This window comes from Balaenoptera borealis, assembly GCF_965194805.1.
Source record: "Balaenoptera borealis genome assembly, chromosome: 18".
Classification (NCBI taxonomy): Eukaryota; Metazoa; Chordata; class Mammalia; order Artiodactyla; family Balaenopteridae; genus Balaenoptera; species Balaenoptera borealis.
In genome coordinates this window covers 22,401,688-22,416,534 of record NC_138877.1, presented here as the reverse complement: position 1 = coordinate 22,416,534, position 14,847 = coordinate 22,401,688, and the positions used below count along the sequence as shown (strand labels likewise).

Genomic DNA, 14,847 nt, shown 5'->3' with positions numbered 1-14,847 from the left:
GATGACCCACACACTCAGGTGTGCCTCTATACATGGGACATATTTTTCTTGTTTGTACTCATGTTGTACATATTGGTCCTGACAGCTCCCTGATGGTGTGTGTATATGTCTTACCTGCGCCAAAAAAAAAAAAAAAAAAAAAAAAAAAGCCCTGTGCAAAGTGCAAACACCAACTGTCACACTTACCTTAATATTGCTCTTTATCCAGTCTGTGTGTATTTCTAGCGTCTTCTTACGGCGAACAAGACGATGAGATTGTTCGACTACTTCTTTCTCAGACTCCTCATCTTGTGGTGGTAGATTACATAAGTGGAATGTGAAAGTGGTCTCTGTAGCCCTTTGGTTAAATAAGTCTTTGGTAGAAAAGAGAAAGAAAACTTAGATCTATTTCTCTCAGGGCACCAAAGAGAGCCTGAGGACTTGGGATATTGGCCATATTCCGTCAAGCTCTCTCATTTTTTTTCATTTATTCATTCAACAGACATTTATTAGGGGCCTATGATGTGCCAGCTCAGTGCCAGATGCCAGACACCACGGTGAAGACCACCCGGTCCAGACGGGGATGTGAGGGGTGACACACCATCCACATGCCAGTAACAAGTGTGGCTGCTGATTCTGTTAATGGGAAAAAATAGGCTAAAGTGGGGAGTCATTAAAAAAAAAGGAAACATGCCTTAAATATGCTTGTTTTAACTTAAAGCAGAAATGTGTACTAACACCATTTTTAAGTGCAGGGCTCTGTGGTCATTTTTGCTTAAACCCCATTCATAATTTATTATCTATAACTTTCAGTTTTGGCAATTTCTACATAGTCTGAGTGCAGAATTGTAGACTTAAAAAAAATTTCTGTATATGCCCCAATCTTCTGTGTATGTTTGGTCCACATCTTGTTCAAAGCAGTTTTTTTAAAAGCTATTTTCTTATTGAGTCATCTTAAAAGCATTGCACTTAGTTTTCACAGCAACAGAAAGTTTCTTTTTATCTTCATTTTGGTCCGTTTTTATAACAATTGAATTTGGGGAGTAAACCCGTAAGGACCCCCGGGGAACAGTCCCCGCTCCCAGGGATCCTTGGCAGGTGTCCGACCACCAGGGGGCGCAGCGGTAGGAGGAGCTTCCGGCGCGGTCGGTATCAGCCAGGATGCTCTTCCCCGGAAGAGGGCCCGGTTCCCTCGGCAACTAGGTTTGGGGGAGGTCAGTTAAGAGAGGTTGGTTGTCCCACCACTGGGGCCAACACAGTGTTGGAGGAGGTCTCGGAGAGAACGTGACCGCTTCTTGACCAGCGAGCTGGCCGGGGCAATGGAAGGCTCCCCACCCCCTCCCCGTCCTTGGAATGTACATTCTGCCCGTGGTTCCCACAGTGCGAGCCCTTTTCAAGGACGCAGCTTTGCGAGCAGGGTGCTGTTGAGCCCATCTGGAGAGATACGTGCCTGAAGCCAGGTAAGGCCTCCATCTAAACTTTAAGATTCTCGTGGGCGGGGGTGGAAATCTGCAAGTCTTGGCGCCGCCCAAGACAAGCGACGAATGTTAAGTTCTTTTGCTTATTAAACCTGCCACCTACCAGTCTGGAGCGGGCTGCCTCTTTCTTCGGTCTCTCCTTGCCCTCTGCTTACGGGGGCTAATTTCGAATTTCACCCGGGGAACCCCGAAGTTGCGAACCAGCACAGAGGGTGCCGCGAGAGCTCACAGGGACCATATCCAGGCCTGGCGGTGGAGGACACTCCTGGTGGAAGTTTTCTCTAGTATGCCAGGCAGAATTCCTAGCGTAAGCATGACATGGTTGAAGGCTAGTCTGGGAACGGCTTAATGATGACAGGCGACTCAGGAGAGGCAGGCTGGGCTAGAGCATTCCTTTATTCACTCACTCAGTAAATATCTATTGTGTACTCGCGTGCCCGAAACTGTCCTAGGTATTGGGGATGCCACATTCCCTGCTGCCTGTTCTAGTAGGGGAGATGGTGTTAAACAAGTGAACAGATAAAAACTTCACATGCCAGTGGCTAGGAGTGCCCTGAAGAAACATTAAGCAGGTGAGAAGGATGGAAAATGACGTGAGTGTGTGTGTGTGTGTGTGTGTGTGTGCGCATGCGCACACACACGTGCGTGCAAGCGTGTGCACTGGTTTGTAAAGGGTAGCCAAGGAAACTGTTTCTGAGGAGGTGACATTTAAGCAGAGACCTGAATAAAGTGAGGGAGCAAATCACAAGGGTATTGGAATGAAGAGTGGTCTAGGCAGAGGACAGCACGTCCAAAGGCCCTGTGGCAGGGATGCCTGGCCCTGATGAATAACCAAAAAGCCAGTGTGTCTGGAGAGGAAAAAGTGAGGGCCTTCTAAGCCACATGGGGAATGTGGGATTTTCCTGGAGGCAATGGAGGGCCAGTGAAGAGTTTTAAAAAGATTTTGTTGGAAATAATATGAAGAAAGGACTGAGAAAGGAGAGGATGGGAGTCAGGGACAGTAGGGAGATGAAGGTGTCTGAGGTGGTGTCAGTGAGGATGGAGAGGTGGGGGTGGGGAAGGAGAACCACGCTTGTGTGCACCTGAGGAACTAAAGGGGCCGCTCATTAGAGCTCACAGGGGGAGCTTTTCCTCAGGAAAGTGAGAGAGAGGTGGGCAGGGGCAGAGTCAATAAAAGACCTTTGTGAGAAGTTTGGAAGCGGGCCTCAGTCTCCCTCTGAGGAGTCCTCCTCCAGTGCTTGCTTCCAGAGTGGAAATGGTTTGTCCAGGGGAAAGAGCTGATGTGAGCCCAGCTGCTGTTCCTGAGTATCAATTAGAAATTAGTATAAAGCATTTCTGAACTGGTAGTGATAAAAGAGGACATGGATATGCTCATGTTTTTCTCCTGTCGGAATGCTAAAATCATGGATTTTCTGGTTTGTGCTCAATATCCAGCTCTGTCTTTATTAGCGGGAAGGCTTTAGGCTGCCTTTCTGAGCCTCAGTTTTCTTAAAGTGGGATCATGCTGCCTGCAGAGACCCATCAGGTTACTCTGCAATGACGCTGCACGGAGCCCGCTGCCCCATAGGAGGGCAACAGACCTGTGTCCTCCACACGGGGAGCTTTGGGTTCTGATGGCTCATGACACGAGCTGTGTAGTGATCGCCCACTTCTTTTCACCAGGCGAGATGTCTCTGAATAGGAGAGGCCACATCATCTGAGGGTCTCCGTGCAAAATGAAAATGCAGGGATCCTTGTTCTAAAATTGTTAAGGATTTCAAGGCAGTGACAGCAGAGCATTAAAAGCAAGCACAGGGCCCTAAGTGTGAGGGCCTGTGTGCCTGCAGGTCATGTGCCTGCGACGCCAGCCTTGGCTTGGAAATCGGAGAGTTCAGAGACATGGGGCTGTGTGCCTGGGGTGTCAGATAGTGGATCCTGGAAGTAAATGAGTTCGTATCTCAGAGGAGGCTGGGAGATTTCTTTGGGACTGGTTACAACCTGAACACGGAGGGGATGCCTCTTATCAATTAGAAATGTGTTGCTTTTCTGCCTAAAAAGCTCAAACCTTGTAGGCCTCAGGTGTTCAGAGGAGCAGGGAGTGGGCAGGGGTGGTGGTGAGGCACAAATGGGGAATCCGGTCATGTCAAATTTCACTCTCCCGTTAGAAGTCCTACCCGGGGCATGTGACGTAGAGTATCCTGAAAGGCCTTCATTTCCCAAAAGGAGCAAAAACTCACACATACCTGTATCCATTTAAAAAATACTTATTGAGTGCCTACTGTGTGCCTTGCCAAGGAATGAAAGACACAGGTGTCTTTGGCCCAAAGGGAACAGAAATAACATAATAACAGGCATTTGTTGTGTTTCTGGCTGTTGAACATCTGAAACGCCCTCCTTGTTTGGGGGGTACCCCATAGTGTGAGTCTTGGTGGGAGGTAGGCCTGCCCTCTCTAGAAACTGAAGGTGGTAATTCCTTCTTCTTCCTGCCTTCTAACTCCAATGGGGACATGAGACTCAGGCTTAGAAGACCCTTTACTTCCCCAGACATGCTTGCCTTTTGTTGCTCATTGAACATGTCATGGGGATGAGCCCTGGGTCTGACCTGAGGGGTCTCGGGCCTGAGTGTGGTTCACGCCCACACAATGGCTGGGTGATCTCAGGGAAGTCACTTATTCTCTTGGCCTAAGTTTCTTTACCCAACTTCACGTGGTTTTGAAGATTAATTTGAATCCGATAGCTGGCCCACAGCAGTTATTCCATAGGAGTTAGGTCAGGGGCCTACACTGGTATGGGGACAGGAGCTTTTCCTTGAGCGGGAATCTGGGGCTGTGTCCTGGCTCAGCAAGAAAAAGCACCATGATTGATTAGGTGTGTCTGCCATGGGTATTGCCGCCATTTCTACGTTAGTTGGATCTGGTCATCTGAAAGATGTTCCATATGGTGGTTTTGAGTTTCTGAATTAAGTAGCCTGATAGCTTAGGCTCTTGGCTCAAACTTTTTTTGATTAGACCCAAAAAACTGGCAACCTCCATGATTGGCACATCTTAACGGCTGGACCTCAAATGCCTTCAGTATCTGGTAAAGGGGCTCTTTCTTAAACTTTGTGTCAATGACTTCTTGGACCCCCCCCCCGCCCCCGCGCCGAGGCAAATCTAGGTTAGATCCCTTCTTGTGTGGTCTCATAGTATCCCCTTCCCACCATATCATTAACCATTTTATGTGCAGATTCCCTGATTTCTTGGCTGTCTTCACCTCCTGTCCTCCCTCTCACCCCCAGCACAATCAAAGGATGAACCCCTCGAGGTTTATCCTTTGTCTGGCTTGCTCTGTATTTTATCCCCAGCAGCTGAGACCGTACTAGCCCAGTAGATGCTCAGGTGAGGAAACAAGCATTTCTCCCTCCCTTACGGACACGGCAGAAGGTGGGAGACAGCGAGACGCACCCAGGAGAGCCGGGCAATGGGGCGGAAAGTGGGAGAGGGTTCTTACTTTCACGTTTCTTCATAATCCAGAGGATTGTTTCCTTATATTTTCCAAAATTTTTCTTCAGCCTAAAAGGAATGTGACTCATCTTTAGAAGCTGAGACTAAGTTCATGTTTCCATGTCATGCTACACAGTAGACAGTGCTAGGGTCTGCTCAGCCTTTTCATAGGTGGAGGGTTGGCCGGATGGCTCTGCTTTTGGACCCAGCTTTCTTCCAGTCTGTACTCAGGGATAAAGGGCCAGCACATGGTGCTGTGCGTCCCTCCTGGCCTCTAACTGGCCTTCAACTTGGGCACCTGGGCTGACCCCCAGACCTTTCAAAATGAATTCAATGGGGGTCCTTCTGGGAGCGAGGCCAGGGCTGGCTCTGTGAGTTAAGCTCGTGCAGCTTGCTTTTTCTGTGGCTTGTGCATATTTCAGCGAAGGCTATTTGGCAATAGCTTAGAGAAACAGCATTGTCTGCGAACCGGACAGAGCCACCTGAAACGCCTTTGCATTTAGTAGGAAAATTTCAAACAAACTCACTCAAAAATGACTTATCATGAAAGCCACATTAAGGCACAGCTCTTCAAAATGATCAAGCCCTCAACCCCCCTCTCATGTCAGTATACAAAGGGAGTCATCCTGGCATTAAAGTGGCTTGGACTGTTTTACTTCCAAATAAGGGTGGTCTCCTGAGGCAGCGGCCTTTCCTGGTTCTCAGATCAGAGCCCTTTTGGAAGGGAATCTGCTGGAAGGAGTGAGCTTCCCAGGCTTAACTGGATCAGAGAAGAAGGCCTTTGACAAGACAGATTTTAAGTTCTCAGTTCAGAGTCCTTGAAGAGAACATAATAATTTAACCCCATGCAACCTTAGGAAGCAAATACCCTTTGCTGGAAAGGGCTGGACTGTCTTGCTTGTTAGAAAATAGAGATTTGCTCTGGTACTTGAGGAGCAATTGCGGAACTGGAGAATGAGCTCTTCATAGCCCATTTGTACCAAGTGTTATCTATTTGCAAGCACTTTGAATGGACTTGAAGCAGTTACCTTGCCTACCATCACCTGTGAAAGAGTAAGGACCGAGGAGGGGGTGGGGTGAAGCCTGTCCCGGCTGAGAGCAGAATGCCACGTGTATACAAGAGTTAAATTCCAGTGAGGGGATCCAGCCAGAGGTATCCACGGCCCTTTGGGGAAGTTTCCTCCCTTGGCTCTTTGCCCACCTTTGCAAGCTAGTGGAATCCTTACTAGCTAGCTCCTCAATGGTAGAGAGTGGGTTACACACTACTGTACAGACTGGCACACAGGAGGTGCTCATGAAATATTCATTGAGTGCAATTAGGTTAGAATGAGCCTCGGTTATAGGCTTAAATGGGAAAGAAGGGGAGGAAATGTAACGCATGAGAGAGGGTAACTTACAGGGATGTTATTTGGGATTTGTTTTTTGCTGCTGTATAAGGATCTGAAAGCTTGGATGTTCTTTGTGTTTTGCATTGTGTATTTTGCCTTCCCTTTTCCTAGAGAAGCCTTAGGGGTCTCTGGCCCTAGGACTCTACTGAGCCCAGAGCAGAAGTTGCTGGCAGTCAATCTCTCCCTGATTTTTGTGAGAGTCTCCATTCACCAAGGAGGTTATGCAGGGCACCCCATCCCCACAGCCTCTTCCTTGGTGCCACTGCTGGAGAGTCTGCCATAGACCCACTGGATGTCTGACCAGGTACCTTGTTCACCAAGGTTTCTGACAGCTGGATAAGTGCAAGTCCAGGCTTCCATGTACCCCAGTCTGGATGTACAAATGGGGTTCTGGAACATTTTGAGACCTGGAGTCATGCCAACTAGAAAGACTTGGTGCCAGCAGCAGTCTGCAATAAACTTATCATTCCCCATTCCCAATAGGGGCTCTTGCCATGAATCCCAGGGCAGGGAAGCTCAGGGCTTTTCCCCCTCAGGGAGCAGGATCTTGATCCTCCATTGTCCCCTCACTTCAAAGGCCCAGGGGTCTGAGCCTTGCTTCCCAGACTTTCATCCAAGTTCACGGTCCCTTCAAGACTTTTCCTGCCCTGGATTTCCAACCTCTGTCACTGCCCACCTTTGATCCTATCCTGCGCATCCCCTGCTCATCGATTTCTTTGCTCTTGAGTTTTGGCAGGCAGCTGGATCATCCTGACCCCGTGACCCCTAATCTTACCCTTGTCCTTGTGCCTGGCTTGTCCCTGCTCTTTGACTCAGGGGACCTGTCCGACCCTGGCCTTACTCTGTTCTCTGATGACCCAATTTACACTTTCCCTGCTGCTACCACTGGCCTACCTGCACCCACTGACCAATAGCTCCATCTCTCCAGTCACTTACAGAATTCCCAGTTTCCTTCTGGTCTCACTCTCCAGATGACCAGTCAGGGGAATGTTCATATCCTCCTCCAGTTCATTGCGAGCTGCCATTTCTTTGAGCATGGTCCTGAACACTGACTGATAGGAACTGGTCACAACCTGCAAAAGGACCACAGAATGAAATAGCCAGAAAATGGGAATGAACAGTTAGTTATCACTTTTCTGACTCCCTAAGCTGCCAGAGGAGACTGCAACATGTTATGCGAAAAAGACAAGCAGTGGCAACAGTAGGGTGGCTAGGAAGATTTGTTCTAAAGACTATTTCCATTACAATCACACTCTTTTCTCATTCTCCAATTCCCTCAAGAATTTTTTTTAAATAGTAGCATACCAAGGAATCATTTGAGAGCATAAAATTACCCTCTTCTTCCAAATGTAGAGGTGGCGCTAGAATGTAAAAGGGCTTCCATGCCTTAAGAGCATAACAGCCTTTTTGAGTTCCAGGAATGGCCAAGCTCTCAATGGTTGGTTATTTATTCATTGTGAAGGATAACAGTCTTCAGGAAAGCAGGGTAGCGCCTAGCACGTTCTTGCAGAGGATGATTCTGCCTTTAAAGATTCTTTCAAAGTAATGACATTGCAAGCTCCTTTTTTATTTTGTGAATTTGATCATTCTATCCCAAGTCCATGATGCTGACCAGGACTGACCCATAGGTGGGTCCTCACAAGAGTTTCTTTTCTTGGATCCCTTTTGGTAGAAGGTGAAGTTTGACCTGCTGTCCAGGAGAACCACGGGTCTGTCATGTTGCCCTGCTCACCTACAGGTCGAGGTTGTTATGGTGGTTGTTCTGCATCTGATAACGTACAGTCTGCCATTCACTTACAAGCCTCCTATCGTAAGTGGAAGACCCACAGATCCGAAGTTGCATGTGACCTGGGGCAGATACAAGAATGGAGCTCGTGATTGGCTGGTTTTTCTAGGTTGGGGAAAAGCTGGGGTGTCTCAGGTCTGCCTTGTCTGATTCCCAGCCTCTGCATGCTCCTTTCCGCACTGCTGGCGTTCAGTTAATTAAACACGGAGGCCATCAGACTGAGGAGGCTCTAAGGCCGTGGTGCCCTAGGTAAGCAAACCAAAACCCAAGGCCATAAATGCCTCAAGGTTAGGAAATCAAAACCCGAGGACAACCAATCACAAGCAGCCAACTAGGCTTTAAGCTACAGCCAATCAGTAATTTCCTTGCTTTGCTTCTGCATTTTCCCTGTAAGTCTCTCCCCAGCTCCTGTTGGTGGAGGGCTCTTAACCACTTCCGGTTTGGTGCTGCCCGATTTGAATCCACACCGGCTCAGATAAACTCTTCAAATTTTTAATAGGCTTCAGTTTATCTTTTCATAGGGAATGAGTCAGTGCTTCAGGGCAGGCTGATTTTAAGGCTCTGGTGCGGCTACCCCTTGCCTCTAAGGTCTTCCTTGTTGACCATCCCTCCCTTGAGGTGGAGTGATGGCCTGCTTGCCCAGGCCAGTGGTCTCTCACCAGCCCCTTTGGATTCCATGATATGTTCACCAGAAGATATGGTTCCTGCTGTGGTCCACCAGCCAGCAGACCCGCTGGCGGGGCCTGGTCGAAGGTCTCGTCCCAGCCAGGCTGTGCTACCCCGCTCCAGCACATGTGCCCTCCTAGGAGGTTCATCCCGTTTGCTTCCCCAGCCTCTGGACCGCTATCCTCATGGTCCTGGTAGGGGTACTGGGCCCCCAAGTGATGAGTTCTCCCATGCCCTGTGACTGCTCCTGGGTGAGCCTCTGGTTTTTCCAACCAAGAGAGTTTGCACAGCAGGTGTGTGATGCACGAGTGTATCCTACAAATAATTCAGACATGTATAGGGAACTCAAAACAGCCAAGAGGTTGAATTGTCAGAGTAACCAAAGTCTAGGGTGATAGCCCCATCCCAATCCAAGGACCTCAGCTGCCTCTCCCAGTGGCTTGTGGTGTTCCCCCTCCCAGCTGCAGGTACCACGTGGCATCGACTCCATTGCTTCTGTCCTGCTCTCTGGCCCCACTCGTCCACACCTGCCGCCTATGGCATTGCTTCGAGAAGCAGTGCTTCCCGAGCTGGACAGCTGCCTGTCCGCAGATTGCCACTAGCTGGGCCGCGGGTGCTGCCTCATTATCCTCCTAAACATCCGATCCTTGGAAGCAGAGTGGTATAGACAGCCAGGGGGAAAGTATCCCCCAACTCTTTGCCTTTACTTTGTCACCTGGGCAAAGCCCCGAGATGGCAAAGCCCCTGAGATGGCAAGGAATGGTGCTTGTGACCAGGGCTCACTGCACGGGCTGCCTGTCACACGGAACCCTCCCAGCGTCTGGTCTCATCCAGAGCCTTGCACAGCTCCGTGGGAGATGCTCCCTCTGCCTGTGGCTGCAGCTCCGCCAGACACAGCAGAACCTCAATTGACAGGTGCGCCGAAGGTTTCCGAATAATTTAAGTTTCTAATTAAAACAATTCCTTTCAATTTCAACTCTTGCTGAAAAATCTTTCTAAAATGCCTGAGCTTACTTTCCTGTCTTAGTAAATCCAGTGCGGTGAATCAAAGTTCAAGTAATCTTTTTTCCTCCCTTTGACATGGTATTTCAATATTTGAAAAGCAGTTCTTATTAATGTAATGTGTATAGGAGCATGTCTGGAAAGTAAGGAATTTAGGGCTAAATAGGAACTGAGACCAGAGAATTTTTTCCAATTAAAATAAAAGCAAAAACTGTATAAATGCCTAGGGTTTTTTTTCCCCCCCTTTTCTTTTGTAAGTTTAGAAAAATGTATCTGCTTAATCTCGAGTTCCAGAGACACAAGATTTCACTCTTGTGATTGTAGTTAATACCTACAGTCCTGAGAAAGTTTGTTAGTTGTAGGAGAAACGTTGTATAACCTGGATCAACATGCGTTGGAAGTCTTAGAGGTAAGTTGACACAGGACATTAGAGCCACAAGCCTGTACAGGCAGGCAAAAAAAATTGTGCAGTAAGGACAATGCAACATTCTGTAGATGTAAGGCTCATTCAAACAGTTGGGACTTCCCACGGTGCCTCTGGTTATTGGATACAGCTGGGAAAGGACGGCCACTAAACCTCCAGGGCTGGTCTGTGCCGCTCTGAAGAGTGTGGGAGCAGGACTCAGATCTGGGGGAGAGGCTCCGCCACCCTTTGTGGTGGTGTTTGCACTGCAGACGCTGTTGTCCAAAGTTTCTGTCCTGCTGGGCTGCCCCATGCCTGGTCCTTTAGTTGGAGACAGCAGGCTTTTCCTGGGGTTTTTGTTTGTGCTTGTTGGGGTTTCTGGTCGCTGTCTTTTCCAGCACCCAGTCAGGGGTAAATGAAGCAAAAAGAAAACTCAGGAAACTCACCGCCATGTCGTTCCTTGGGTCCCAAGGTCCCTAGCCAGTCTGCCTTCTTCTCTCCGTCTTTTAGAAGCTTCTTGTGTTTGTTTTATATATAATGTATAGGGTTTTAAGCTGTACTTAGTGGGAAAATTACATTTAGTCTACCTTTCCAGAATCCAACTTCATTTTTGTTTTTTGTTTTTTTGTTTTTTGGCTGTGTTGGGTCTTCACTGCTGCGTGTGGGCTTTCTCTAGTTGCGGTGCGTGGGCTTCTCATTGTGGTGGCTTCTCTTGTTGCGGAGCACGGGCTCTAGGCATGCGGGCTCAGTAGTTGTGGCTTGTGGGCTCAGTAGTTGTGGCTCACGGGCTTAGTTGCTCCATGGCACGTGGGAGCTTCCCGGACCAGGGCTCGAATCTGTGTGCCCTGCATGGGCAGGCAGATTCTTAACCACTGCACCACCAGGGAAGTCCCAACTTCATTTTTACATAGGGTTTCTGCAAAGGACGATTTGCCTTGATATCTAGGTATCTAGGTAGCTTACATGATTTGTTTTTAGCTTTGCTGCCTTCAAAATCAATCTTGAGGTTTTTTTACTCATATTACTGAAAGCAGGGCCTTGTGGTGCCATACTTGGCTTTCTTCTGACCCTCTTTGGTTTAATGTGTGTCATTTACGCTTAGGCCTGTTTTAAGAAAAGCTCACTTCGGCTGTGCTATCAGTGTAGTGAAGCGGTGAATCCCAGGGCTCAAGAGGCAGTGTCCGGCTGGCCCTGGGCCACTCTGCTCTGACATTCAGAGCCAGGTGTTCTCCAGTTTTTATCCAACTTACATTGGCTTCAAAGTCGTTGGCTTCCAGTGTGCCAATGGGATCACTTAACATACGATCCCAAAAGCTCTCTTTAGAGACAAACTCCTCGGCTTTCAATTTTGGAAGGCACAGCAAAAGGAGAGGCATTTGGAAATGGAACCAAAACAAGAAACAAACAAAAACAAAAAGAGAAATAGATTTATGGCATTTACACTTGCACTTTTAAATAACAATGCATATGTCTTCAATAAGACTTTAAATAAATTCATCAAATCACTTAAAATTTGACTTGGGGATATTAATAAAATCGGAATAAAAGGGTCAGTTTCAGTGGCGGACTTAAGAAAGTGAGTGTGTGTTTCTGGTGGCCAGTGAAGGTTCATCTGACAAAGTGGCATTTGAGTGAGTCCTGCATGAAGCAAGGGAGCGAGCAGGCAGATGGCTGGGGAAGAGAATCCCTGCCAGGGGGCAAAGGAGGTGCAAAGGCCCTGAGGCGAGAGAGAGTGGGAGCATGTTGACATATCTGACAAACTGGAAGAGGCACGGTATGCCTGGAGAGGAGGGAGATGGGGAGGGGTAGGGCCACCTTACCGAGGACCTTGTAGGCCGTGGAAAGGAATTTAGATTTTATTCCGAGAGAGATCTATTCTGAGTGTGATTTTTCTCTTGGAAATCCTGAGAAATGTCCCTAGCGCCCGTCAGTTTTGTCAAAAATTGCCCATTTCTAGAATTGCACATGGTTCGTAATTGCTAATCAAGGCCTAAGAGATGAATCGCCAAGCCAGTGAGCTAAAAAAAAGAAAAAAATCTCTCGGAGATAACAGATGCCTTTGTTCTCAAGGTGAGCCACAGCCTGGTGACCCTGGGCCAGGAGAGGGCTGGAAACCTCAAGTGTCGACGGGGTGCAGACCGAATGGAGGAGTTGATAATTACAAGTTGGGCCTGGAGTCCCTGCTCCCGGGAAGGTGTGGCTCCTGAGGCAGAGCTGGGGGGAAGGACTCCCACACAGTAATTGGGCCCCCGGGGAAATTACGGCGGCCTTTGTCTCAGCTTCAGGATGACACCGGCCCCTCCACGCTGGGCCCTGAAAATCCACCGGGTTGGCACTGGGCCGACCGATTCTGTCTGATGTGTGTCCCTGTTGGGCCTCGGAGGGCAGAGAAGGGGCTTTCTTTGTGATCTCCATACACGCACGTTATTTTTGCACTTCTTCCCAACTTTGGTTCAATAATGAAAATGCTGACTCCTTTGGGCCCCTGGAGGGATGGAGAACCCCATTCAGCTGCATCTGCCTGTACTGACACCAGGCCCAGGGGCCTCTCTGCCTGCAGACCTACTACCCCAGCCTTGGCTTGTTCCTGGTGGAAACCTGCCTCCTTTCGGTGGCCCCTGTGTGGTGGGAGTCCCCCCACAGTTCTTTCCCGCCAGTTCCACCCGCTAGGCCCTCACCACCCCGCTGGGGTGCTCACAACTGGCAAAGGCACCGGGCCCTTTCTGCTCATTCCAAAACACTGTGTGTCCCCAGACTGTCTGCCAGGGATGCGGCCTAGAGAAGTTTTAAAACTTCTTGTTGGGATAACCCTACAAGAATCCTTGGGACTTCAGGCAAGAACCTCAGGAAGCTCCGTTTGGTTGTCACTGGAGAGAAATGGAGGAACTGGTAGAACAGGGATCTGGGGAGACCGGGTGGCAGAGCCTCCCTGTAAGGGTCTCTGAGGATGTGCCGGCCCAACATGGGGGAGTCTGGCTCTGGTCCTGATAGCTTAGCAAATCCCCATGATTTGTGAGTGCTGTATTTTAGTAAGCTTTATTGAATAATAGATAGTTAATTCGAGGGAAAAAAAGAAGTAGGTGTTTGTCAGAGGAAGAAGGGGAGTTGGCAGGACTGAATGAATACAGAGCAGCAGTGTTCAGAGGCATTCGGTTCCACATAATCATTAAGCTTATTAACATCAACAGGCACTGTCTGCGTGTGAAGAGGAGCCCAGTAGATCCGCAGTTACACAGCCATAACTGGGGCGGAAGGAGAAGGATGAGCTTTATTCCTAATTAACTTTCCCTTTGGGGATTCCTGTCAACCTCTACCTTTGTTCTAGTGAGATCATTATCGTCCCCTGAAGTTGCTTTATGGGGGGACTGGGGGAGGGGGCAGGTGTCAGGCCAGGTTCCTAAGTGGCGGCCCTGTTACCCAGCACCCGGGCCCCTCCCAGCTTGTCACTCAGTCCCCTCGCACCCTGGTCCCCTCATCTGTGTCATGGGGACCGTAAGGCTTATCTTCAGGGTGGCTCAGGGGACCGGCACTAATGCAGTGAACACTGGGCACACAGCATTCCCTGAAGTGGAGTGTGCCTGTCCCGGGCTGATGAAGAACAAATCTAAATTCTCCCCCATCCAATCAGTGGCTCTCCTGTAACGTTTGTTCTTGCCAGAAGCGTACTTCCTGAATTGGGGTAGATGTTTGAGTCCTGTGTATTTGCCCTGCAGGGCAGATGCCCACGTTATAAACGAGGAAAGGGAGGGGACAAGCAGTGGGCGACTGGCCCCGGGCGGGCTCTGAGAAAAGAGCACACAGGTGAAACTGGGTCCTGTTTTCACCTCCTCCGCCCTGCACGTAGTGAATCCCTTGTTGTCCTTGAATCAAGGATAAATGATGGGCTGGGCTGGCAGCTGCTATGGGCACAAATCTGTAATCTGTTCTAAAGCCACTCAGTGTGCTTCAGGATCAGCGGCCCAAGCTGCTGCCAGGAGCTTGTGAGAAATGCAGAATCTCAGAGCCACCGAATCAGAATCTGCATTTTAACAAGATGCCTGGGTGATCGCTCTGCACATTAAAGTCCGACCAGCACCGCTCTACCCCTACCCCCCCCACCCCGGAAATGAAATAAGATGAAGAAGATTTCATAGTCTAGCGTTGGAAGGAGTTTGATAAGCCGCCTGTGTAGGTAACCCTGATCCTCCCCTCTTCCCCCACCCCCATGCTGACAGGCAGCAAGCAGGTCACCATCCCTACGTTGTTTCTAACAGGATGGGTCTGGTTAATCGCAGGGCTTTTGTGGAGTGATGTGTGCAGGTGGGATTCTGCCGCCAAAAGGCTTCTCCCCTGTCCTTCCCCCTCATAGAATTCAACTATCCCCTCCTTAATCAGGCTTTAAGGGTACCATCTGAGGGGCTCTAATTCGTTCCCTATCAAGTTACCATCGAATGAGTCTGTCTGGAGGGGCCCACGCACCCCAGTCCAGCCCTGCTGCCCAGACTCCAGGGAACCTAGCAACTGACCGACGGGCCCCTCTTTAAATGTGGGCGCCCCTGTACAGAGCCTGAGTAGAGAGAGGGACTTCTGGGCCGTTCCCAGGTCATTCTGTCTCGCTCCCGAGACCCTCTCTCTGTTTCTTGTTCTAGCTCCCTTCTTCAGTTAAGGACAGAGAAACATATCCAGCTTCAGGGACTGTGTGCCC

General features: G+C 49.2%; 1 protein-coding gene across 1 annotated transcript in view; it reads right to left on the bottom strand.

Annotated features, from left to right (window-relative positions):
• Window positions 1–14,847, bottom strand: part of ERICH6B (glutamate rich 6B) — a 48,762-nt gene that overhangs the window by 15,966 nt on the left and 17,949 nt on the right. The window contains exons 5-7 of the mRNA XM_082365778.1: window positions 11,279–11,502; window positions 7,243–7,421; window positions 4,813–4,987 (exon numbers count right to left, since the gene is read on the bottom strand). Of these exons, the coding sequence (XP_082221904.1) occupies window positions 4,813–4,987; window positions 7,243–7,421; window positions 11,279–11,502 (578 nt within the window). The remainder of the gene's footprint in view (window positions 1–4,812; window positions 4,988–7,242; window positions 7,422–11,278; window positions 11,503–14,847) is intronic.